This window comes from Felis catus, chromosome B4 (genome assembly GCF_018350175.1).
Source record: "Felis catus isolate Fca126 chromosome B4, F.catus_Fca126_mat1.0, whole genome shotgun sequence".
NCBI lineage: Eukaryota > Metazoa > Chordata > Mammalia > Carnivora > Felidae > Felis > Felis catus.
The window spans coordinates 107,500,967-107,528,544 of NC_058374.1; the positions used below are offsets into that span (position 1 = coordinate 107,500,967).

Consider the following 27,578-nt stretch of genomic DNA (forward strand, 5'->3'; position numbering starts at 1 on the left):
CTTGCCACTATAAGTATTATTCTAGGAAGTACAAAACCTCAAAACAAGAACACTGATTTTCTCAAGACAGGATTTACAGCACAGACACGTCCTCAGCCCCCATTTATGGATTTTAGGTAATCTGTCAATCTTCTAGATATTAAGCAAATCATTATGTTCCTTATGTTTTTCTGGTAAGAAGATCTTATCGGTTTTTTCCAAGCAGTCAATTACAAAAGGTTAAAAACCACTGACTTAGAGAAGGAAGAAGGGTAAAGATGGAAAAGTCCTAAAATGTCTCAGTGTAAAAAACTGGAAGTTAATTTACTATAGAAGAGGAATTTTTGAAGTTCACATAGCGAGTCTTACTCTAGAACTAAAATGGGACATATAAAATTGGAAATAGATGGATATAATTATAGATATATAAAAGCCCTGTTTTTTTCTAGGCTGGTTAACATAACAGCTATAATTTAAAAGGCTAATGTACATATGTTAGAACAATTGTCCCTTAAGTCTAACTGTGGGAACATTTTAACAATGGACATAATGCTTTTATGATCATAAGCCTTGAATAGAAATGCAGTACATACCTTAGGGGTAAACATGTGGCGGATGCCATCAATTGAACCATTTAAAAGGAGTGCTCTGATTAGGAAGCATATAAGTACCACATATGGGAAAAGAGAACTAAAATACATGATCTACAAAGAAAAAAAAATATAGGTGAGACACACTAACATCTACATTCCTTTCTATAGTTAAGATTATATGTCCACTTCTATACTTTGGCAGTCTGTTTTTATAGCATGATTAATAATACTATTAATACCTTGTATAGCCATCATATTAGAATGGCTTATTAGTCTTAATGCAATGCGACTTAAGATCCTATTTGAGATATAATGAGAAATAAGGACTCTCTCTTACTTACATTCCTTTAAAATAGTCCATAGTTATCGTTAACTTGATTTCTTATAGTTCACAAAACAAGCAAGATTTAAGAGAAATTAATGGCCACTGACACCCTAATAAATCCTTACTTATATTGTTTTAGGTAAAAGAAACAGCAAAAAAGTCTTTATTGTCTCATTAATCAAAATCCCATTATAAGTGTGTAAAGCTTTTGGAGTAAGGAGCGACCCCTGTTAAGTCTCCCAAGACTGAATAATTGGCAATGCCAAGGTTGTACTTTCCGCTTCACAAGTTTTCACGTTTAAAGTTAAGCAAATGTTTAACCATAGAAAAGCAATTGTCCTAACCAGACATTTACAGCTTCCTTGACATCTCCATGTAGAAGCCTAACAGGTCTCTAAAACTTTTCAGGTCCAGAAAAGAACTTCTGCATTTTCCCCACAGATGTCCCCACCCGTCTCCGCCTCTACAAATAGCCCAACCATCCATCCAGGTGCAAAAGTCAAACACCCAGAAGTAGTCCTGCACCACTGGTAATATTCTCCTAGTTTTCAGGCTACCACTCAGGGTATCTTATTCCTGCTTAACACATTCCCAGGATTTCTAATACAGCTGCAATACAATGTGAGTTCCTCCCTCTGACCTGCAAAGCCTCACATTACAGCACCTCCCTTCCCTGCCCCATCATTCTTCCTCCAGCTGAGCCCCACACCGAGGCCCTTGCTAGCTGCCTCAGACCCCTCTCTGCAGCTTCAGGACAAAGCAGGGCTGCACCCACAGTCTGCGGCACTCATCTCCTGAGCCTCATGACTCGCTCTCCTGTTATCTATGTCTCACCTCCATCTTCGGTGAACTAAAACATGAGGGTCAAGTGAATGAATAGCAAAAGTAAAGATTGTTTAGTATTGACACAAATTTCAGGAAAGATCTTTGATGAAATAAGGAGAGATTACGTAACTTCAGATTTCACTATCAAACACATTTTTATGGTCTTTCTTTAAACACATTTTTAAAAGCACCACTTTTTGCCAATCTGTATTTCCTAGAATGACATGGTACTTGTAGTTTGCCCAGACATTTATAGCAGAGCTTGAGGGGTGCGTGGAGGGCATGCAGGAGTGTTGATTAGCATAATCAGGAGGGGCTCTAATATACTAACTTTTCCAGAAGATTGAATGCCCTTGATCATAGCCAAGCAAACTACAACCCAGGCGGCCAGCAAGCAGACGGTCATCTTCCAGTTTAAGCCCCCACTTTCAGAAATGGAACTGGAAATATTCAGGGCTTCTCTATACCAGTAATAGGTGGTGGCAGAACTTTTTTCACATTCCGGCTCTACGACTGTAGAAAGAAAGGTAATACAGTCATTTCAGACTAGAAAGAGGAATGAGGCATTTTTTCCTCCAGTAAGCCTATAAATCAGTTTTTAACATTTCATAGAAAAGTACTACTATTCTCGAGAAGTATTTACATTCACAATGAAAACACAATGGTGCAAAATTCACAGACATGTATCCTTGTTGAGGTTTCTTTAATTTTTTTTAACGTTTATTTATTATTGAGAGACAGAGAGACACAGAGCATGAGCAGGGGAGGGGGAGAGAGAGGGGGAGACACAGAATCCGAAGCAGGCTCTAGGCTCTGAGCAAGCTGTCAGCACGGAGCCTGATGTGGGGCTCAAACTCACAAACTGCGAGACCATGACCTGAGCCGAAGCTGGACGCTCAACCAACTCAGCCTCCCAGGTGCCCCTTCCACATTATTTTAAAAGGAAAAAAATCTCAAAGTCTCACACTTTTAGCAACTTTATGATCTTTATATACAAAAACAGTACATGGTACATGTCTTACAAGTGTGTGAAGCATTTTTCACCAAAGGACATTGATCCCAAGGTAGAGGTTGCTGAAAAGACTGAGAAAAATAAAACAAACTCCAGCCAATGATGACATTGTAGTAGAGAGCCACAAAAAAGCACACCTGCAAAACAAAACAGTGTACATTACATCTCTCATGCCCCTTCCTTTGAACAAGATGAAATGCATAAAACCCCATTCAACATTTTAAAAATCCTCATTTCATTTTTACTTGAAACACATCATCTTTTCTAAAAAGATGACTCCTATAGGTCTTAACAGGCATTATCAAGGTTGAACTGTATTAATATTTACAGCTTGGTTTGCATATTAGTGCAAACTCCAGAGATGTTTTTTTAAAAATACGATTAAAGAGTTGAATAGAAATACACAAATATTTCATATAAATGAAAACTATACAATTACAAACCCTGTAAAAATTATATGGCATACACCATACCAGGAAACTTACTACACAACTTGCAAATCCAATGCCACCCAGTTTAGGGCTTATGTAATTCCATACACCAATGCTTCCTCGCCGAATTCTCTGACCCACAGAAAGTTCCAGGAAAAAAAGGGGAATACCTATTACCAGAAGCAGTATTAAATACGGCAAAAGATATGCACCTACAGAAACAAGGACAAATAAAATAGATTACATTTTTAATAGTCACAGTAGACAATGCACTAATTTTGAAAATCTCATAAAAGACAATATTTGAACTTCTATATAGTATAATTCTAAAGGACTTTGAAGAAAATGAAATTTCATCATTTTAAACTTTCTAGTATTTGAAACCCAAACTTGACTGCTACAAAGGGCGTCTGATAAAAAATAATTGTGATTAAAGTAAGAATACAGTTTTTAGTTTCATCTTATTGAAAGGGCATGACTTCATTTTCCATAAAAATAATTGATTTCTTAAAATTATTTTCTCAAGTAGTTTTCACAAACTCCAAGAAGTCTTATTCACACATTGCTCATCAAGTGATTTATTAAATCTTATTCAAACTCATCTAAATCATGCATTCCAAATCACATAAATTAGAGTGAACGAGATATTCTAGTATTACAGCTGACTTTTCTCCCTAAATAACAACAGGGGAGAAGCGGCTGCCAAGATTGAAAAAGAAAAAAAAATAGAAAAATAATAAGAACTTCTACCTCAGACAAATGTTATTTTTTCCCATATATACTTCATTTACAAGGTACATTTCAGGAATTTTTTTGTTTTCCAAAATTCTGTGAAGGGATGGTGACATTGACTGAAAAACTAAGATATTTAATACATATTGTAAAATACATGTGCAAATTTATATATTATCCTTGTAGTAAGGTTTTCATACTTAAAAATTATTTTATAGCAACATCTCAAATTAAGACATATGACTAGTTATTTTAAAATGTGAATAAGTTTGACAATGTTAATATTAGATCCTATTAATTGATAAAGTTAAATGTGAAACATATTCATTCCTACATAAGAATACATATGCAAATTATTCATTAAATAACCCCTAGAATGGACTTCCTACATTCAAATTTCTTATCTGAAGTTTTGTCCAACCAGATACTGTCAAGTAAATTATGCAATTGGTGGTGTCAATGCATCAAATGCATTAATAATAAAATAAGAATCCATTTGTTGTATTTTCCCATTAAAAAAAAGACTATTTAGTGGAATTGAATAGATTTTGGAAGTTGCTCAAATTGTTCTGGTGGTTATTCTGCTGAAGAAGTAAACATTACTTTTTTTTCAAATTATTTATCTTAGTATATATCTCTGAAATAATGACCACATACAAGAATTTCCCTAATATAGTGGTCCACAGAAAATCTCTACTTTCTTACGATGGATTTTCAGTCTTTCTGACTTAAGTTGATTCTACAAATGGGTATGTAATGTAAAGCATGGATTCATGAGTTTATAAAACAGAATTATAAAAAATCTAATTCTTTAAAAATTTATTTATTTAAGTTCAAGTTAATTAACATACAGTGGAGTACTGGTTTCAGGAGTAGAAGCCAGTGATTCATCACTTACATATAACACCCAGTGCTCATCCCGACAAGTGCCCTTAAAAAATGAACAATAAAAAAAAAAATCTAATTTTTAAAATGATTAGTAACATTGAGGTGCTAATGACGTGAAAATGTTTCCCAAAGGACTGAAAGAGCATTTTAATACATGCGCCTAATCCTAGAATGTGAATGCATTCACGTATGTGTGCATGACTAGAGAGGGAGAGAATGAATTAAAACTGGATTCACTGGCGACAGTGCCTCAATTATGTGTGCACGACATGCTATTAGATACTTAGTTTTATCTTCTAACCGAAATTACTCTAACACTAACCTCCATGTTAAAAATAGTCATAGCTAAGATATAAATGAGCATTTACTATTTGCCAGGCACATTTCTAAGCATGCTACATGTAGTTACTCATTTTTTCCTTACAAGAATCCAATGTGGTAAGTACTCTTATTACCCTCATTTTACAAGTGTGGGAACTAAACCAGAAGCAAGTTAACTTGGAAAAGGTCATATGGCTACTGTGGGAAAGAGCCAGGCTTCAAGGCCAAATTGACTTCAAAATGTGAGCTGGTAGCTTCTATATTACACTATTTACTAAGCTTACCCATTGTACTTTAAATTTAGTATCTTCAAATCAACTTATGCTGGTTTACCACTTTTTAGTTCTATTATTCATAAAGTGCCTCAAGTGACAGATGAATGAGATTCAACTAGTCTCAGGTTATCTGACTAACCAGCCAGAAAATACAACTCAAATACCTGTAAGGCTCAATACTATACTGCATGTTGGGTACAGCCTTTTGTATTGACAGCCCTTTTGAAATGAAAAAGTCCATTGGCATTTTATATCGCTGTCCGGTATTTTTTTATTTGAAGAGAGGAAACAATGGTAGGAAGAACGTTTTGACTCCTATTACATATGACAATAAGGAGGAGGAGCCATTCTGTCTAATAACTAATCTCTAAATATGAAATCCTTTGAGTTCTCCACCAAAACACAATTTGCGTTAAATGGATGGCAACCTGACTTCAGGCAATACAGCCTTCTTCCTCAACAGTATAGCCAGTAAGGCTCATAAAGTGAAAGGCTTAAAGATCAGAATTCATCTTCTTCTAGTCTTGGCAAATGGGATGACTCAGGAGAAACAAAAAGCAGGGTAGTATACAGCTGCTTATAGCTGATTTGATAAATAATTCCTATGTGATGTTCATGACTGGCTAAGGAGCATACGGTTTCAGTGGAGTGATGTGTAGTGCATCACATCACTGACATCAAGAGGTATCGATTCTTACCTCTCAGGAAGATTTGTCTAACAGGCTACTATTTCCAAACCTGTTGTTTTGTGCCTGGTTGAATTAACTAAGTAAGATCTTACATATATTTTGTCATCAGAACACCTTAGCTTTTTATCTTTTAATCCAAAAAGAAATTTCACAAATGAATGGCTATATTATCTCATTTGATTTGTACAGAAAGTATAAAACCATATTTTTGTCCAGTCAACTAAACTATCACAAATTGGAATCAAATACCAAAATAATCTTTCTACATTTTGTACGATGAAATTTAGTTAATATTTAGTTTTTAACCACATTTATTTTCACAGCCTCCATGTACGTATATAGATAATAAAGTTTCAACTCAAATGTTAGTTAACTTAATATTACTTGACTTTGGTACCCTATAGAGCTTGTGTCCTACATGAACAAGCCAATCCCTTGAATATGTTTTTTACTGATTTTTAAGACAATTTTTGCTAAGTAACCCTTATTATTATATGCACAAATACAAAAAGCTAGACCATTACGTTGATGGATTTATTTTTGTTTAAAGTTATGGATGCTGATTTCTTTTCTAATTTAAATTCAAGTTAGTTAACATACAGTGTAGTCTTGGCTTCAGGAGTAGAACCCAGCAAGGATGCTAATTTCTTTAAAGTTTTTTTGAAACTAAACATTGTCCCCAAATACTATAGAATTAGGAATCAAATATATATGGTATCTAAGGATGAAGAATGCCTAGCAATACATTAATTATCTGGTTAAATCCCTTCCACTGGGATCTACAAAGTTTTGGTCAGCATTTGAACACTATAATTACTCTAAATTAAATACAATTTTTGTGTGGTAAAATGAAATTATTTCAAATTCAGAGTTCATAAATTGTGTAGAAAAAATTCTTTGTGACTTGTTTTACCAGTATCGTCTTATATCAGAAACTTTAGGTTTTTCTCCAAAGAGATTAACTGACAGGCATAAGGAATGCCTGTAACATTTGTTAGAAAGTTCAGTAATTTAGAGATGCTTAATAACATCCACAGAAAGAATCTGAGAATGTATTACCCTTAAGAAATCTTTCTTTGAGTATTCATAACAAGCCATCTGCCTCTATGGAAACCTAATCTGAAAACAGAGGTGAGCTCACTTCCAACAAAGGAGTCTCCCTGGCTTTACAATGGAATTCATACTTTCTGAAATAATGAGACTGCAGCAACAACAGGAGCTATTTCAAACAGTCAATTACAATTTACTTAGCAACGTATCACTGAACAACAAAACAAAACCCCCCAAAACTTACCACCTCCGTTCTTCTGACATAGGTATGGGAATCGCCACACATTTCCTAAACCCACAGAAAATCCAACTTGGGCCAGGATGTATTGTAGTTTACTGTTCCAAGCTGGTCTTTCATCTTCAACTTCTGATTCCTCTTCAACATCTATATCTTTTTCCTCCTGAACATCAACAATTAGTTCACTCTTCTTAAAAGCATCATCAGCTGAGTCTTCATTGGAAAGAAGGTCTTTGACAGACTCAATAACTTCATCATCTAATTCTCTTTTTACCACCTTGCTATTCTTCGGCATTTGAAAACGTGGGTAGTATTATTTTTTAAAAATTCCCTTATGGTGAATTTGTCAATTTTTTTTTGAAAAATGTTAATTGATATGAATAAAAGATGGAGGAGGGTATCAATTAAATCCTTGATTCAAGGTGATAGAGTCTTAATGGATCCTGGATCTGAATGTCCAATATTCTAGAGGTACCTGTAAAATTTTAAGTTCAAAAACAATATTTAATGAGAAAAAATATTTAAAGTACTGAAAACTCTTTATGATTAGTTTATATAATGAAAACTCTCACTACCAAGTATAAGACATATGATTGTCCTTGGCCCTTCATAGTTTAATGTTGCCAGAAGTATAAAAATTGTAAAGTACACATGTGCTTCAGGCACATTTTCTTTTAATGTTTATTTTATTTATTTTTTGAGACAGAAAGAGAGAGAAAGAGAGAGAGAGAGAAAGAGCGAGCACAAGCAGGGGAGGCACAGAGAGAAAGAGAGACACAGAACTTGAAGCAGGTTCCAGGCTCTGAGCTGTCAGTACAGAGCCTGATGTGGATCTCAAACTCGCAAACCATGAGATCATGCCCTGAGCTGAAGTCGGATGCCTAAGCAACTGAGCCACCCAGGTATCTCTGGACACATTTTCTTTTAACTCACTTCTTCCTTCTTACATAAATCTACTTTGATTTCAGATATACTCCAATGCATAATGTATATGGGATTCATTAGTACTTAAAATTTTTTGACTTTTTTTTTAATCTTCCTTTTCTCCTGACTAAAGTACATCCTTTACTTTATTCCTCATAGAATTACATACACAATTACATGTCATCCCTATAAATTTGTCTTATATAGAATCTCTTCTGTTCATGTATTCATCTGTTCACCCACTTGATATTAATTATAATAGGGCTACAATTAAGGGATACAAACATTCACAAATTATACAATATCTGCTTTAAAGGAGCTTATATTTGATAGAGCGAAAGGTACATTCCAAATAATTACACTACATTGCATAATTTATATGACCCAACATCATTACTATAGGAGAGATCAGAAACGTTGCATAAAAGCAGCATTATAGTTGGGCAGAAATGGAGTTGAGGACACACCAAACATAAGGAATAGGATAAAAAGATGCAGGAAGCGGTAAAAATTATTATTTGTGTAAACATTCTCTCCAATGAGCCCAAAAACATACTACCACCACTTTGGCATTTTCCCTTTATTTCATTTTAGGTTATATCTCATTTCCCTTTCTCTGTTCAAATATAGACCGAGTAAGTCTATAGGGTATGTCCGCAGACCAATCAGATTGTCTATTTCAAAAAGTGCTTAAACATATGAATGCTTCTTTTCAAAATTAGGTCAGAAGACTTAGAAATAATATCCCAAGAAGTCTGCCATTTGTTGCTACAAAAAACCAATTCTTTGATGGAACTGTATTAGATTTACATTCAAAGTCAGAGAAATAGCCCATCATACTTTAATTTATAATCTTCATGAACAAGACAGGGGGCTAGGTAACTCAATGAAAAAGAAAAAAAAAAAAAAGGAATTCATTAACTTGACCATGTAACTTTTACTGGTTGCCTTTAGGTAAACAACTTTTATTGGAGGTGTTCAGTTGTTTCCCAATTAAAATATATACCCTAAGAGCAAACACTCATTTAGGATTTGGTGAAGATTAAGAGTTAGACTGTGAAGAAAGCTCTGAAAAACAGCATTCCCAAAATACTTTAAATAATAGATACATCTCTAGAATAAGTGAAAAACTTCTCATGGTAACTATCGTAAAGAGACCAACAAATTTTTGATGTGGAAATAGTTTTAAGAGGTTAGAGATTATGTTTATTTAATTTGCTTTATTTTTCCCGAGAGTTCAGTAAATATTAGTTGAGTAAATGAATAAATACAGCCAGTGAAAAATTGAAATAAGCTAATTATCCAAATAATTTTTGCTGAGGAAACAATCTGACGTATAGGAAATTGTGAGACAAGAATTATGTAAAGATCTACATAAAGCTTACCTTAAAGATCTGCTCAAAGCTTACCTGAAGATCCTAGTTAATAAAAGTAGGTCGTATATATAGATTAAAAAGAGAATAAAAAGCCAGGTTGACTACTGCCAAAAGTATATTGGTCATTGCTACATCTGGGAAAAGAAGAAATGAAGCCAGAATGTCCAGGAAGGAAGTGAGGTAGAAAGTAATAAAGTATCACTACTCTACAGGTCACACAGGAAGTAGGATAATCAGTTTCAAGGAACTGCACAGCTTCTGCCAAGCTAGCACCAACCATTCCTGTGACAGAATCAAGCTATCATTTACTGCACTTCACTGCACCTATGAGTTGCATTATCAGTCTACATCACTACTGGCAAAAGACCTCCTCTCTACCCCTGAGCAACAGATATTCAAGATCCAACATCAATAAAATATTGCCCATGGGTCAAATACAACACACTGTCTGATTTTATAAATAAAATTCTAATAGAACATAGATAGCCATGCCCACACATTTACATCTTTTCCATAGGTAATTCTGTGCTGCAACAGCAGAGTCACTTTGTATGTACTGCAAAGCCTAAAATATTTCTCACTATCTTGAAAAAAATTGACAACCACTGTTCCAGAGAATAAATCTGAATTGAAGATGTGGAGTTTCCTAGACCACTCAATCCAGGCTCCATTTGAATGACATGAATTTCTTTATAAAATAGTGTGACAAGATAGAACTCTACACATTCAAAGATAAGCAATTACTAAGAATGAAAGGGTTTTATACGGAACCAGGGAGATGGAGTGGTAGTATTTGAGAGGGGAAGAAATATAAGCAAAGACAAAGGTGGAAAATATATGTCAGGAAACAGAATGCTCAAGAGTTTCAAGTAGATTACTTATTAAAAAAAAAAAAAAAACAAACTCAGAGATTCAATAAATTAAAGATTAAAAAGTTCCCCTCTAAAAAAATCAAAGAAAAGATATTAAAAATAAATAGAAATAAAAAGTTAGGTGGATGAATACTAAATATAGAAATTGGAATATTCATTATAGGAATAAAAGGCATATTCGGAACAAATAAAGGCTGCTACAAGTACATCCACATACATCAGAATAGACTTAAGGAAACTTCTCAAAAAGAATGAAAAGAGTCAAATATTTTAAAGTAATTCAGAGAAAAAGCTAATGGAAATGGAAGTCAGAAAAAGGTGATACAACAAACATAAAATTGGTGTACCCAGGAAAGAAAATAGAATATAACATAAAATACTAACAGAAGTTTTGCTTATACTCATATTTCCAAATAATAATAATACAGAAGGGTCAACACTGAAAAATACTGGCATAAAGATTCCTAGGGACTTCAAGCAGAGTAGGAAGGGGAAATAAAAAGACTTCCCAGTATACTTAATAACCTCTAAAACAAAACAAAACTAAACAAAACTAAGAGGAAAAAATACTTACTTTATAATTTTTGTAATCAATTATTTTGTATTTTAATTATAAAGGCCACAGGCAAATATTCTTATCTAAAAGAGATCTGATGATCCCTATTGGGGAGGGAAAGAAACAGGTTACATGATCGTGAACTTTGGCCAACCAAGAGAGAAAACAAAGTATCTCAGTAATAGAGAAGGCATGTTAAAGGATAGCAGTGAACGTTAATTTAAACAAGAAATAAACTTTAAAATCTATATGAATTATGTTTAGGGGAAAATATAAATTAAAAATTAAAAAATAACTGACAAAAATTGGGAATTAAATGGGAGAAGACAGAAAGAAATAAAAGTATGAGGATGTTCTCATCTTTCATATCAGGAAGCAACTCAGGGTACCTTCTAAATATGAAACCCATAGTTGAAAAAAATGATAATGCCCAACCTCTTCACATTTTCATATAATCCTCCTGATTTACTTTTAATGGGATCTTGCAGAAGTTAATATTTCTTGCTGTGAAGAGACATGTATTGATGCCAAACACTTATATCTAGATTCTAGAATCAGATTGAGTTCAAATCCTATTTCTATCACTTATGGTTCTATGAGCTTGGCTAAGTTACCCTGTTACCTAATAATAAAGTGCTTGGGTACATGCCAGCACGTTGAGAGAACTCAGTATACGTCTTCTTTCATTACTATGATTATCATTCCTCTTACAGTTGTATTATGTTACAACTGGCTTGTTGCAAATTATTCTATTAAGAATAATGGTAAGTCCAGAGCCAATGCTATATGTTTAAATTGTTGTAACATCACTTTGTTGTCTAGTAACAGTTTTCTATTGCTGCATAACAAATTACCTCAAAACTTAATAAACAAATGTTTTAGTTGCTTATGATTCTGTGTGTTTGCAATTTGAACTAGGCTTAGATGAACAGTTCTTTCATTCGTCTTGACTCAGGTCATTTCTCCACTACAGTCATCTATCAACTGAAGTGGGGAAGGATGGTCTAAGATGGCCTCACTCACATTCTGACAGGAGGCAGTCTATAAGTCAGAGCACTTTGGTTCTCCTATATGTAGTCTCTACAAAATGCTAGCTCCAACTTGTTCACATTATAAGCTCAGACTTCCAACTCTAGCCAAAAGAAGTAAGCCCAACCTGTGGGTGCTAGTAAAGCCTCTGTTTGTTTAGCATTTGCTAATGTTTCACTGGCCAAAGCAAGTCACACATCTAAGTCCAGATTGATTACAGAATGGATAAACACCACTTTTTGATGGCATGAGCAACAAAGTCAGATTGCAAAAGCACAAGTAGAGAGAAGAGAAAAATATTGCCACCATCTTTGAAAATAATCTACACTTGTCCAGTTAGAATTCCTCTCTTTGGATTTTGATTCTTGAGGAGACGAACAAAGAGATCAAAAGGTTGGCATCTCACTCAATTCCAAAGGCATTATGCCCAGGCTGTAACTACTACTGTAGTCATGGATTCTGGTTCCTATTTTTAAGAACTGTTTTCATTCTTGCCCTTTTCCATCTCATTGCCAAGCACCCCATTGTTCCTTTGAGCCCCTGAGCTCCTGAGCCTTGCCAGTATTTCTTCCTTATTTTACTTTATTTTTGCCTCTTAGCCAGCATCAGTTTCTGCAACTTTCAAACAAAGAACTCTGAATAATACAACACTATAAATGTAAAACAACTGGTGTCTTTCTATTCATCACAATAAATGTTGGGGATGTTACATTACTTGAATTTGGACTTATATTTACATTTTTCTCATTCTCCTATCTTTGTATTGCTTTAATTATCTTTGTATGCAATTTTTCAGAAAAAAAAGACTAAAGCACTTAAAACAAGATTGAAAACATTTTCATATCAACATAATAAATTTCTAACTCAGTGCTTCTCAACCCTAAGCATTTTTAATGTCTTTTTTCTTTTTTGAGATTATTTCCTTGCCTTTCCACATAAATTTTGAAGTCAGCTGGTTAATTCTACACCCCTCCACCAAAAAACAAACAAAACAAAACAAAACAAAACAAAAAACCCAAAAAAACAACCAAAAAAACCAGCTTGCTATAATTCTGATTGGGATTTCATTGATTCTATAAACCCATTTGGGGAGCATTGACATCTTAAAACATAGAATTTTCCAATCTACGAACTTGGTATATCTCTTCATTTATTTATATCTTCTTTAATTTCTCTCTGGAAAAAGTTCATTTTAAATACAAGTTTCCTATCCTGCAACAATGCTGAAATTGAGCTGATGTTGTTTTAAGATCCCTTAGAATTTTTATATACACAATATGTTAAAGGTAAATAAAGACAGTTTGGGTCTCTCATTGTTTACCTTTAATTTCTTTTTCTTGACTTACCATACTGGCTGTGACATCCACTAAAATTTTGAACAGAAGTATTAAGAACAGACATCTTCATCTATGCCCTGATGCTAATTGGAAAGTACTCAATATTTTACTAAGTACAATGTTAGTTATGGATTTTTTTTTTTCATAGATGCCTTTTGTCAGTTTAGGACAGTTTCTTTTTATTCCTCGTTCAGTGAGGGTCATTATTATTTTTTTTTAATCCCGAGTCACTATTTAATTTTGGTGCATAATTTTTTACCTGTATTAGGATAATCATATAACTTCTTAATCTATCAATATAATAACATCAATTGTTTTTGTATTTTAGACCAATTTTTCATTATGAAACAAACCCACTGGTCAAGATGTATTACCTTTTTAATATGTTACTGGAATCAGTTTGCAAATATTTTGGTAAGGATTTTTTCAACTTTATGGGAACATGGATCAATAATTTTTTCTCTTGGATTTTGCTTTTATGATTTTGGTAGACTTATAAATGGAGTTTTAAAATGGCTTCTCATTTATTTTCTGAGAGAATATACGTAGAATTAGTTTTATTTCTTCCTTACATGTTTGGCAGCACTCACCCATAAAGCTATCTGGGCCTGGAGTTTTCTTTCAGAGAATATTTTTAATTAAAAATTCAATTTATTTCATTGATATACAGCTACCGAGACTTTCTTTTTCCTGTGTTATTTTTGGTGACTTGTATTTTTCAAAGAATTTGTCCATCTCATTTAAATTGTCAAATTTGTTTGCAGAAAGTGATTCATAATATTCTGCAGTTTTTTAATAGCTGTAGGCTTTGTAGTCATACCACATTTTTAATTCCTGATATTGTTAATAGAATAGACAATATTCTCAGCATTTGTCTTAATTAGTCTTACTAATATTTTCACTTCACTATATAATTAACTCAAAGTATTGTGCAATTCTTACCCTATCTTTCAAGACTTTTTAGCTCCTAAACTATTGTTACAACCTCTTTTGTAACTTAATTAAACTCTAATTAACATTTCCAGTGAAAATATGCAGACTTAAAATAACAGGCAGGCACTTGCATCTTAGAGACAAGAGAGGACTCAAACAGACATGTGTGCACTGGCTAATTACTGGTACTTGCCACAAGCTTAATATTCTATTAATAAAGAACTAGAACAACAGCGAATTATCTCCCCGACTTGGGCAATTACAAATTTTACTGAATAAAATTTTCTTTAAATACGAACCAATTATGAACACCGAGTCTGACATTTACTGTGGATCCAAATGAAATTTACTTTTCTAATTCTTGATATATAGGATAAAAAGTAAAGACTATTCGAATAAAAACAAAATGTGAAACCAATTGCAACACCCAAGAAAAAAATGACACATCTTGAGACGTTTATAGTTATGGAATAATTGTGAGAGAAAAAAAATAAGAGATTCTACAACACACAGAATTAATGATCTTCATAAGTAATACAGAAAATTTCAACAATACAGAAATCAACCTAAGCATTTCTTTTCCAAATTATATCCCCTTTACATAAAATGTTTGCACTAAGCAAAAAGATGACAAAAATCAGAGCCAATCAAAAGAAGAGAAACAATTTTTTGCAAATGACAATACAAAATCGAACTTAAACTTTATATATTTTGCCCCCAAAAAGGTGGACTATAACACACCAATCAGGATGGCTAAAATTGAAAACAAATTTTAAAAAGTAAAGAAACCAAAAGTTAGTAGGCATGAAAAGAGGCTAGATCAATCATATGTAGCTGATAGAAACATAAAATAGGACAGCCACTCTAAAAAATAGCTGGCAGTTTCTTTTAGCACTAATAATAGAGTTATCACACTGACCAGCAATTTGCACTCTTAGACATATATCCCAGAGAAATAAAAACTTATTTTCAAGCAATAACTTGCACATAAATGTTCTTATCAACTTTATTTATAATAGCTCCAAACTGAAAACTACCTAAATGTCCATCAATGAGTGAGTGGTTAAACAAGTTGTAGTACATCCGTGTCATCCAATATCAGCAATAAAAAGGAAAGAATTATTGATACATGTGATAACTTGGATGAACCTCAAGGAAATGATGCTGCATGGGGGCAAAGCCAATATTAAAAGGATACATATTGCATAATTATTCACTTATATAACATTTGTAAGATAACATGATTACGTAGATGAACCACAGAACAGTGGTTGCTAGCAGTCAGGGGAGAGAAGGGCCGGTGGGTGTGCTATAAAGGACAAAGGAATCTTGTGAGATGGTACAGTTTAGTGTCTTCATTGTGGTTAAGGATCACAGGAAGCTACACATTTGATAAAACTGCAAAAAACCATACACATATATACACACACAGGCAGGGACCCTGACAAACTCTCCGGCTATCCTAATATCAATACGCTGGTTTTGATACTGTACTGTACATTTATACAAGATTGTAAAATGAGAGAGCCCAGGTGAAGGGTACACAAGGACCTCCTTTTGTAACTTCCTGTGACCTGGCAATTATTGCGAAATTATAAGGTAATTTCGATAAATTGAAATATATTTTTTGTTGATTTCTATGAATCAAGGACAGAGCTTAAATCTCACTTAAGTATTTTAATAAATCTCTTAAACATTTTAAAACTAGACAAAAGTTCTTCTAAACACTTAAATTACATATTGAAAACACCTCAGATTTAGACACTATATTCATTTCCTAAGAATGCTGTAACAAATTACTTCAAATTTAGTGACTCAAATAGCATAAATGAATTCTTCAAAGATCTGGAAATCAGAGATACAAAGTAATTTCAATAAACCAAAATCAAGGCATGGGAAGGTCCCTCCCTCAAGAGATCTAGGAAATAGTTTGTTCCTTGCCTTTTCTAGCTTCTGGAGACTGCCAGCATGCCTTAACTTATAGCCACATCCCTCCTATTACTACCTCCATCCTCACACTGTCTCTTCCTCTTCTGTGTGTATCTAATCCCCTTTGACTCTTTCATGTAAGAGGACATTGTGGTGACATGTAGCACCCATCTGTACATATCAGGATAATCTCTTCATTAGAGGATTATGTCTGCCAAGACTCTTTTTCCATATATGGTGACATTCACAAGTACCAAGAATTAGTAGGTAGACATATTTTTTAGCTGACTACAGGCATAGAATATTATATCACACTTATTTATATAGTTGTATTGTCCTATCATGAAAAATGAATTTGGAGGCAAATGTTTTATTCATCACCATGTTTTATTCATGACCATCATAAAATATCAAGTATGATCTTTCTTACTTATTTCCCATAGTAGATTGTTTGCAAAAAGAATGTTTTTAGTTCCTCTCAATGCTGTGCATGTCTGCCTGCTACTCCTCTCATTAGGAAACGGAGCCTATTTCCTCTTCTCTTAATTCTGGGTGGTACCTGAACTTGAGTTTGAATTCTGGAAGTAACTGAACCTGCTTGGACCAGTAGAAGGCAGAAGTGACACTGCAAGTTCCAAGGCTAGGCCTGAAGAAGCTTGGCAGTTTCTGCTTTCACTCTTCTGGAATGCAGACACTATATATAAAAGTCCATATGCCCTGCTAGAAATCTCACATGGAAAGAGAGAGATAAAGTCTCAGTCAGCCACCAATTGTTCGGCCATTTAAGCTGAAGCCCTAGGCACAAGAACAAAGGCACTGACATTCTAGCCCCAGTCCAGCTGCCAGCACATACCAAATGGAACAGACGAAGTACTCAGCTGAGCCCAGACAACATACAAAATAATAAGAAATAATAATTCATTATTGTTTTAAGTTATTATAATACCAGAAAGGTAACAGACACTAAAGAGGCTAAATAAATCATTGTTTCAAATCTATTGAAAAAAAAAAAAAAATGGCGTGTGTGTGGGGGGGTCCAGTTTGCGATGTAGCAACAGATAATTTAAACATTTGCCTATGGGGGAGATAAACTGAATATTCACTGAATTTAACTGAAAGTATAAATATTTAACTCTACTGAAATTTAAAATATTGTCCAAGGAACTGTTCACAAAGGGGCTATATCCATGCAAAAGGGATGTAACTTAGAGTTTAAACCCATGCAGTGATTTTCTTTTAACCGTAAGATAAATATTAATCTTAAAATACACATTTAGTTATTCTCATGTAAAGTTCCATGTGGTCAGCCTTATGTCTAAGGCAGTTATATATCAGAAATGAAACAGGAATTATAATAACAAAACCTGCAGATATCAAACTGATCATAAGGGAAGAGTAGCAAAACACTCTATACACATAAATTAACAACTTAGATAAAGTGGACAAATTCCTTGAAAAACACGAACCACCACAACTTACCCAATATCAAACAGATCATGTAATAGCTCTATATCTATTAAGGAACTTAAATGCATTATTTTTAAACTCTCACAAAAGCAATCTCTAGACCTACCTGGATTCAATGGGGAACCCTATCAGACATTTAAAGAAGAATTAACACCAACTCTGCACAATCTCTTCTAGATGATAGAAGTAATGGAACACTTCAGAATTCATTTTATGAAGCTAGTGAAACTAGTATTACTCTGATACTAAAACTATAAGCAGATAATGCCAGAAAAAAATGTTCAAATGTAAAATATAAAACTATAAAGATGTCTTAAATAAATCATTGGAGAAAATCTTTGCAATCTAGAGCTAAGCAAAGAGCTCTTAGATATGTCATCAATAGCAAAATTCATCAGAGCAAAATTTGGTAAACTGGACTTCAAAACGTAAAACTTTTACTCTGTGAAAGAACCCATTAAGAGGACAAAAAAATAAGCTAAAGACTGGAAGAAAAATATTTGCAGGCCACATATCTGGGAAAGGGTCTGTATTTAGGACCTATAAGAAATTCATAAAAATCAACAATTAAAAATATGGGTAAAAGACATACAGGGGCATTTCACTGAATACAATGCGTGGATGGCAAATGAGCACATGAAATGAGGTTCAACATTATTAGCCATTAGGGAAATGCTAATTAAAACTACAATGAGATGTCATTGCATACCTCTCAAAACAACTAAAATATAGGGATGACAAAATTCTGGCAAGGATACAGAGAAATTGGATCATTCATACTTTGCTGGTGAGAATAAACTAAACAAGCAACTATCATATAACCCAGAAATTGCACTCCTGGGCATTTATGCTGGAGAAATGAGAATTTATCTTCCATAAAACTTGTAAATGAGTATCCATAGCAGCTTTATTCATAATAACCCTAACCTGGAAACAACCCAGATGTCATTTAATGGGTGAATGGTTAAGCAAACTTTGGTAAATCCATACCATGGAGTACTACTCAAAAATAAAAATAAACAAACTAGTGACATACACAACTTGGATGAATCTATAGACAATTATGCTGAGTGGAAAAAACCAACTTCAAAATGTTGCATATTATATGATTCCATTTTGATAACATTCTTGAAATGCAAAATAATAAATATGAAGAACAGAGTGATGTGGTTGTAGTTATAAAGGGTAACACAGGGATCCTTACAGTGATGGAACTGTTCTGTAACTTGACTTTATCAATGTCAATATTCTGATTGTGATGTTGTAAAACAGTTTTTCAAGATGTTACATTTTCAGGAAATTGGGAGAAGAGCACATAGAGCTCTCTGTATTATCTTTGAGCAACTACATGTGAATCTATAACCATCTAAAATAAAAATTGTTTTAAAACCCTACTCAACTCACTAAAAACAATTTTCTTTGTATTTTTATGCTAATAAACCTGGCTAAATTTAATGATTCCACTAAATCTCATCTGCTGCTCTAATATAATTTTACTATTAATAATGTTGAAAGTAGAGACTTCTTGTAAATTCAGATACTAAAAAAATCATGGAGCCAAAATACTCATTGGCTTTTATACCTTACTCATTTGGCAGCATCTGATGCCTGGATAGGCTCCACACCCAACGCCATGGGGCTTGAACTCACGACATGTTCTACCAACTGAGCCAGCCAGGCACCCCAACTATTGTTTTCACCTTAGAATATATTTTAATCCAAACTTGGAATAAGTAATACAGTCATATAGTATCAAACGGCATAAAGTGAAAAGTATTTCCTTTCTTTCCCTCAGCATATCAGTTTCACCCCCATCTCCCTGTAAGTCACCAAAGTCCTCCACAGGTATTGGTATATATTCAAGCCAATAGGTGTGTTCTTCCACCCACCCAACCTGTTGTTTTTTTTTACACAACTGTCACTATATGTATAACTCTGCCTTTTCGTTTTTCACTTAAAAATTCTTCAAAAACTTGCTCTCATTACAATTGCTCGTTTTTGCCTTTTGTTTGTTTTATTTTGTCTTAATAATTATATGATAGACCATGACATGAGTATACATTTAGGTTATTTCTGATAATCTGAATCAATGTTCAAGCAACTGACTTTGTATATTTGGCATTTGCATATCTAAAGAATATGTTGTTAGAAGAGGAACTACTTGATAAGAGGTTATGTGCTTCTATAATTTAGGTAAATACTGACAAGTGGCTCTTTATAAAAGTTGTGTCAACTTGTACTACAACTAGCAATGTATGAGACTGCGTGTTTCCCTCTGCCCTCTTGAAGACAGTGAGTCATTTTTTTTTTTATCTTTGCCAATCTGACCAGTGAAACAACTCCCAGTGTAAGCATTTCATTCAAAGATAACAATCAATGAATCTTGTGAAAGGATACCTTAGTGTATTAATCACAAGGAAATAATGTGACCTTCAAGACTGAAAACAGTTCTCCAACAAGTGATACTGTGCATTCAAAACCACCCTGTAGCCCAGTCTCTGGGGCTTGTTATTCACAGAGAAATATAAGTAAATCACTATTGGTCAAAGTTAATATTTAAGTCGATAAATTCATTAAAAGTTTACCATATGCATCCAGAAGAGTAGTTAGGGTTTATTTTAGGTTATAAGGGAAATTGGAAATAAATATAAAGAGTCCTGCCGTGTAACTTTAAATGTTTTCATGTATCAGACTACACCCATGGAATTCTGTTAATGGCATCTGCTCAGAAACCATTTTAATATTACTCTGCACAGAATATATTAATATATCCAATCACGCATATGTATGTAGTAATAAAGAGTTAACACATTACCCAAAAGAAGTGGAGAAGTAAATTGAGAAGCAAAAGTTTTCAGAGCTTTTGATAATCAGCAAGGTGTCTTTCAGGTCTATCATTCTAAGTCAATGTCTTTTTAATTATCTGGGAAATAAACCCAGAGTTCAACACAATACAAATTTCTTACCTATTTATACACAAGTTTTATTTTATGACAGGACAACTGTATTTTCTAACATGCACACAGCAAAATTTGAACACTGATCACTAGGTAAATTAATGATTATAAACATAGAGTTTAGGTTTTAGTAATTATTCTAACTTAAGTTGACAATTGACCAGTAAGGCATTTCGTTTGATTATTAGTATCTCAAATAGCTATTAGCCAATTTAAAAATTCTTCTACTATTTGCTATGATTTGAATGTTTGTGTCCTCCATTCCAAATTCATATGTTGAAATTCTAACACCAGGATGATTGTATTAGGAGATGAGGCTTTTTGGGGTAATAAAAGTAACTTCAGAGAGCTAACTAGCTCCTTCCAACATGTGAGGACACAGTGAAAGTTGCCATCTATGAACCAGAGAGCAGGCTCTCACCAGACACCAAATCTGCTGGTACCTTGAATTCTAAGCCTCCCAAACTATGAGAAATAAATTTCTATTGTTTATAAAGCTCCCAGGGTATGGTATTTTGCTATAGGCAGCCTCAACAGACCAAGACGGTATTTCTTACTTATGTTATTATTTGGATGACATAGCACTTATTTTCTAGAAACACATATAAATAGCTTTCTTAATGCCATTAAAATACTATCTCTTGAGTTAACATATATTGGAGGTACACAGTAATTCTGGAATCAAGAAACAACATACAATCAGAGAAAAGAAAACTTGTCAACATAAGAGACTGTCTTCCTTTCAGAATAGTGTTAATTGCTGCCTTCCTGGAAAAAAAGAACACATTACATGTTTCATTTGGATGAAAATGTCCAATGAATTCAATAATATATTTTACTCCAATAAATCAACACGGATCATTGATCATGTGGATACAAAGGGTACGCACACAAAAATAAAGTATGATTCTGATGATCGAATATGCCGAATATAATGAGACACTCTTCAAGGAAAATTCATTGCATCAAGTACTTATTAAGTACTTACTACAGAAGTCAAAACTAGTAGGAGGCGTCAAAGACAAAAGTAGGTCTGCATGTCAACATTGTTGTTGTGGAAAAGAAATGCGGCGGGGGAAGGGGGGGTAAGAACCTCTACAAGGTTGCTTCGTCAGAGAACGATACTTCCTAAAACAAACAGTTTGTTTCCTGTATCCCCGGAAAGCAACCAGGCATAAACAGTTTTTAAAACTGGGTGATGAGGCTCTTAAACGCAGTACACAAAGCGAACCCTCCAGTCCTCTTGGTGCTTTCGGGCAGTGAACCATACAAACGATGCAGGCTAAGAAAGGCTGGGTCTACCTTTAAGACCTGGAAGGGAAAGACCCGACTGGGAGCAACGAACGCAGCCTCATTTGCATAAGCACCCAAACACTGCTGACGTCACCGCGCCGGAGTGCGGACCCCGCCCCGTCTTACTCCAACCTTTCCCTGGGAAGGAAGAGGATGGAAGGAGGGAAGGGAGCGAGACGCCACGGAGCGCGAGCCTGGGGGCTTCCCTCTCCCACGCGCGGCAAACGCCGCTCCTCGGCTTAACGGAAAAGAATTCCCGTTCTTGCGGCCTCTGCGACAGGGTGGGTCCACACCTGTCCCCGGGATGTCTCGGCTCGGCGTTGCGATTCGTTCGTTTTTACGAGGCTGGTATGCCTGCATGTTTTGATCCGGAAGCCCCTCCCTGTACTCCAAACCGTCCTCTGCCCAGGCCACGCACACACGAGCCGAGCGAATGGTGTAGAAATGGTCTGGGTTTCCCGTTCCGCCCATCCTCTCCTTCACATCCCCGCACCACCATCTCACCGCCACACGCTCAAATTCCTGGATGCGCAGAAAAACACACAGGCTGTGCTTTCTTCTGGAGCCACGTGCCCTGTGCGGCGAAAGGCCCGCTTTAGGACCCTTAATCCAGGATGCCTCAGGCTAGGGGGAACGGGGGTCACGTGAAAACACACAGCCTCGGGGGATCGCGTTCGGCAGTGGCCAAAAGCAAGGAGAAGCGAATGAGAAATGAGCCTGGCTCCTCTCCCCGCCCCGCCGCCCACCCGCACGGGGATCGGCTGCTAACTCCCCTAGAACCTCGGAAGCGCCTCGCTCCGTCCAGACCCTACCAACTTTCCTCTCGGGCTTGCCCCAATCGGACCCCCCCGCCCCCACGTCCAGCCCTCACTGGACTTGGAAGCCACTAGTTTCTCGGGGATGCTGTAGGCGATTTCCACCACGAGAAGGAAGGATGGCGGAACGTTTCAACCCATGTGCTTCCCCTACTCGCGATTCTCGCCTCCTCCCCCCATTGTGCACAGGTGCAAGACACAGCCTGGAGGGTCGCGCGCCGAGCCCAACTTCACCCTCAAAAGCTTTAGAGCTGCCTGCCCCCCCCTCCCCTCACCCCAGGACCCAGCTCGAGTCCTTCCCGGGATCCATCCATCAAGTCCGCTCGCGCCCCTGTCCCCGGGCTCCGGGGTGGCTAACGGGGAGCCCCGCCCTGCCTAAAACCGTGCTCTTAGCTGTAGGAGCGTGTCATTACCGTTCCCGTGTCTCCACCGGGCGCCTCTCGCTTCTCCCACGTCCCGACAGCAGCGGCAGTGGCAAAGGGTCGGGTCCAAGTGGCTGCGACAGAGGCCGCGAAGGAGCTGTCCAGAGAGAAGCAGCCGCTGGCCTCGGGCGGGCCCTGGGGCTGGGCTGGAGCCGGGGGGGTGGGGGTGTCGCTGCCCTGCGGGCTGGCTGCGAGAGACTCGCGAGCGCCGGTGTGTCGGCCAGGGAAGGAGCACGAGATGCAGGCGCGCGGGTGCGTGCGCGCGGGTGTGTGTGAGGGTGTGAGTGAGGGTGTGACGGAGGCGCCCACGTGCCCGGCCCGCCCGCGCTGCGGCCGCCGACCCGCTGCGGGGGAGAGGGGGAGGCTGCGGGCGCCGCGGGGGAAGGGAGCCAGGTCGTCCGGCTGGGCGCCGCACCTCCCCGCCCCGCCGCTCCTTGACGCAGAGGCCGCTGCGGCTGCCCAGCCGCGTCCACCCTGCGCCCCGGGATGGGCCGGCCGGGGCGGCACCGACCGAGCAAGTCCGCTCCGAAGCAAAAATGAACGGATCCCCCCCCACACACACACACACTCCTCCGCCCCCCTGCCATCCCAGCCTCCCTTAACCCATCCAACGCAAAGGACAGGCACCAGTTGCCCGCCCCGCGCCTTTGTCTCAAAGAGGATAACAATAGAAATGGTCCTGCCTCACACCCTCCAATGTTCTCTTAGAGTCACTGACGGGACTAGAAGAAGTGGGTGACCCAAAGAACCCTTTTCCCTAGCTGTGTCCCCCAAGCCGGTCATTTACATCTCTTGCAAAAGAAAAGCAACCTGGGCATTTGCTTCTCCACCCAACGTTGGCCTGATAGCGCTCAGGGATTCTGGCCAGGTTAGGAAAGCTGTTTTAGGGAGCTGGTCCTCACCCTGTGTTGGTCCCTTAGCATCCGACTCTTCCTCTAGGGGGTCTCATTACTACACGAAGGCTGACTCACTTCTTGTAGCAAACAAGACGTACTCATAATTAGGCCACGTGGAGAATCTCTAAAATATACCTCAATGAGCACAAAGCTTAGCTTTCTTTTGAAAATGGCTGAACCTTCCCCTAAACAGGGCATATGCTCTAGAGGTTAAATTTTATGTCCTTGAAACTTTCAAAATTGAAAGAAATGCAAAATAAGCCTACAACCAATTATAGTGGAAAGGTTCAGTGACTTGATGAAGGACATTTTTTCACTTCCAAACGATTAATGTTACCATTAAAAAAATACCTTTGTGCACTTTGGGGGCTTTCAACAATCCCTCAGATTTTGACGGTTTGTATCCAATTAAGATTGAATTAAATAACAAGGCCATTTCAGACAGGTTTTTCATGCAGTGAGAAATCTCCTGGAAATAAATCACAAGACCTAAATTTCAGGTCAGAACACTGCTACTAATCCTTAGCTTTTAGTGCAGCCAAGAGAGCTTTTTCTCAGTCTCTTCCAATCCCACCTTTAAAATATTTTTAAATATTAAATTAGATCTGATTCCCTGGATGCCCCTCTGCCATGGGTAAATAAATACTCTGACAGATGTCCCATTGGAAAAAAATAAAACCAATTCCAATAAACCTCTTATGGAACATCTTGTATAATTTGCTTTTTACTTCACATACTGGTGACAGGCAAATATTTCTGTTGATATATATAATTTTTTTTTATATTCTGAAATTGATGCACAGTAGAAATAATACCAATAACAACTGAGAAGAATTTAAGAAAATAAGTAGGGCTATGTCCCCCATAATCAGGATTAGGCTTATCTGTGGGAAAGTTTTTGTATGCTTGCAAGAATGGTTTATATAAGTACAAAGAAGGCCCACTTGCCTACAACTATTCCCTCCTCACATTTTTTTTTCACTGACAATTGACATCTACCTCAGATACATGTGCAAAGCTACAAGTCACAAAGTATTTGTGGAGTGATACCCTCAAAAATGACTAATACTAATTCATGTCTTGAAGCCAATGAGAATAAGAGAAAGCAGGTATTAAGTTTCCCACTAAGTACCTGGAGTTTAAACTAGCTCATTTAATCTTCTCAATTAATTAATGAGGTGATTTTAGAGATTAGACAGAGGTGATACTCAAGAGAAAAAAATTGCAAAAAAGCCACACAGCTATTTCAATGACAGAATGGAGATTTTAACCAAGATCTGGTTGGCTTCAGAGTTAATGTTTTTTAATGCTACCTTGTAAACCTTTAGTGAATGAATAAATTTTAACAGGAGGAAAATCTAGAATTAACACAAGAGCTAGGCACCTTTGAAAATAAGAAGTGGAGGGGTGCCTGGGTGGCTCAGTCGGTTAACCATCTGACTCTTGTATTTTAGCTCAGGTCGTGATTTCACAGTTTGTGAGTTCTCACCCCTAGTCGGGCTCTGAGCTGACAGTGTGAAGCCTGCTTGGGATTCTCTCTCCTTCTCTCTCTGTCCCTCCTCTGCTCATGCTCTCCCTCTCTCTCTCAAAAAGAAATTAATTGATCAAAAAAATAAAATAAGAAGTGGAGTGAGAAGTGGAAAGATTCCAAAGGAGAACCTAGAAACTCTAGTCAAAGAGGTAAAAAGTATCTATTTCTAAATTTTAACAATAAAGACACTTCAGTGATCTAATACTCACTTGCTAATATCTTTTAGCTAACAATTATTGAATGCTTTCTTTGTCACACAGGAAGACAAATGACCACATGGTGTTTTGTGAGAGAAGAGGCAGAAGGGAAAGATTAGAAGATTTGAACCTACAAGTAAAGGGAGATTAGTCTTTTTGGCCACACTGTATTTAATATTAGCAAGTATTGATCTGAGGTTAAGTATGTACATTTGCAATGTACAGAATAATTTAAATGCCATATTTTTCTTAATTCTTATACCAACCCTAAGCAGTAGATATAGTTATTAGCCACACATTGCAAAAGAAAAAAAGACGAGACTTTGGTTGTCCATGTTTATAGTTAGAAGGCATCTGTTAGATACTGTAAATAAATACCCACCCCTATCTAGATCACTTTCTGAATTTGATACCTACTTATAAGCACCAAATCCTTCAAAATGACAATATTATATAAAACTCACCAAAGATATGGGCACCTGGGTGGCTCAGTTGAGTAAGTATCCAACTCTTGATTTCAGCCCAGGTCATGAGCTCACAGTTCACAAGATAGAGCCCCACATCTGGCTCTGAGCTGACAGCATGGAGCCTGCTTGGAATTCTCTCCCTCTTTCTCTCCCTCTCCCCTGTTCAAGGGCATGCACCCTCTCTCTCTCTCTCAGCCCCTCCCCTCTCCAAAAATAAACATAAAAAAAAAAAAAAACTCTTGAAGATATAGCACCAGTGCTCAGAAATACAATGCAAATATTTACCAAAAAAAAAAAAGATTTAAAAATTACAGTACTAAAAGAAAATATTTAAATCAATTTACACTATAAGTTTATGTTAATTCATTTTCTTAATTGTTATATATGTAGTATATTGTGGAAATTATTTTTTATTCTGATAAAAATTTATTATATTATTTCCCATACTAAAAATTATTTGATACATAGTTTCAAATATTTATGACACCAAAGTCTGCACAATCCCAAAATATCTGGTGAATATTCTAGTCATCCTATATTTTCTTGGCTGATGAAGAGCTAAGAGGCACAAGCAAGGTTACTAGATTAACTGATCTCTCTATAGGTAGAGGATGGGGTAACTAAGTTGACAAATGTCAAAGCAATCAAATCAGTTGGTATGGTTTACAAACTCACAACAATATTGTTTCAACAATCATTTGAGGAAAACAGGACAAATAAAAAGTTTTTTTCTTTTGACTTTTATGAAAATAAATGCTTGCAATTTTTTTTCCTACATCTTTCATAACTCTATTAATCTTTATATTCTCTTTCTAAATGTTAATGGCTTTGGGGCTCTGTCCTTGGTCCTTATGTCTTTTTTTTTTTTTTTTTTTCTTTTCTCTCCGTACTCTCCTTAGGTGATTTCATTCAATTACCTTTTTTTTTTTCCATGTTTTATTTTAAAAAATGGTGATATTAAAAGTATTTAATTTTCTGTAACTAATAACTGTAATTGTCACTAACCAAAGGAAATTAAGCCTAGAGAGGACCAGTATCCCAGGAAGGGAGCCAGGGTGACTGAAGTAGCAGAAAGGAAGCACTTGGGGGACTTAGGCACAGCTATATTTCCAGCAGTATGAAAATATTTCAATGTTTCTTCCACTGGTACAGCTGAGTAATGTGTGATAACTGAGAAATATTCTTCATATTGAAGTGTGTTTTGGCATATACTATTTCT

The 27,578-nt window shown here is 36.3% G+C and overlaps 1 protein-coding gene across 3 annotated transcripts in view; it reads right to left on the minus strand.

Annotated features, from left to right (window-relative positions):
- The window catches only part of SLC6A15 (solute carrier family 6 member 15), a 36,497-nt gene extending 12,991 nt beyond the window's left edge, over positions 1–23,506 (minus strand). The window contains exons 1-6 of one of the 3 annotated variants that reach the window (XM_023257282.2): positions 23,260–23,506; positions 7,365–7,833; positions 3,220–3,377; positions 2,745–2,871; positions 2,054–2,235; positions 573–683 (exon numbers count right to left, since the gene is read on the minus strand). In XM_023257282.2, the coding sequence (XP_023113050.2) occupies positions 573–683; positions 2,054–2,235; positions 2,745–2,871; positions 3,220–3,377; positions 7,365–7,653 (867 nt within the window). In that variant the 5' untranslated portion in view covers positions 7,654–7,833; positions 23,260–23,506. Of the gene's footprint in view, positions 1–572; positions 684–2,053; positions 2,236–2,744; positions 2,872–3,219; positions 3,378–7,364; positions 7,834–21,726; positions 22,082–22,535; positions 22,760–23,259 lie in introns of those variants that run through there. The other 2 variants (XM_011284141.4, XM_019835296.3) reach the window with 2 other exon arrangements.
- Between the last annotated feature and the right edge of the window lie 4,072 nt (positions 23,507–27,578).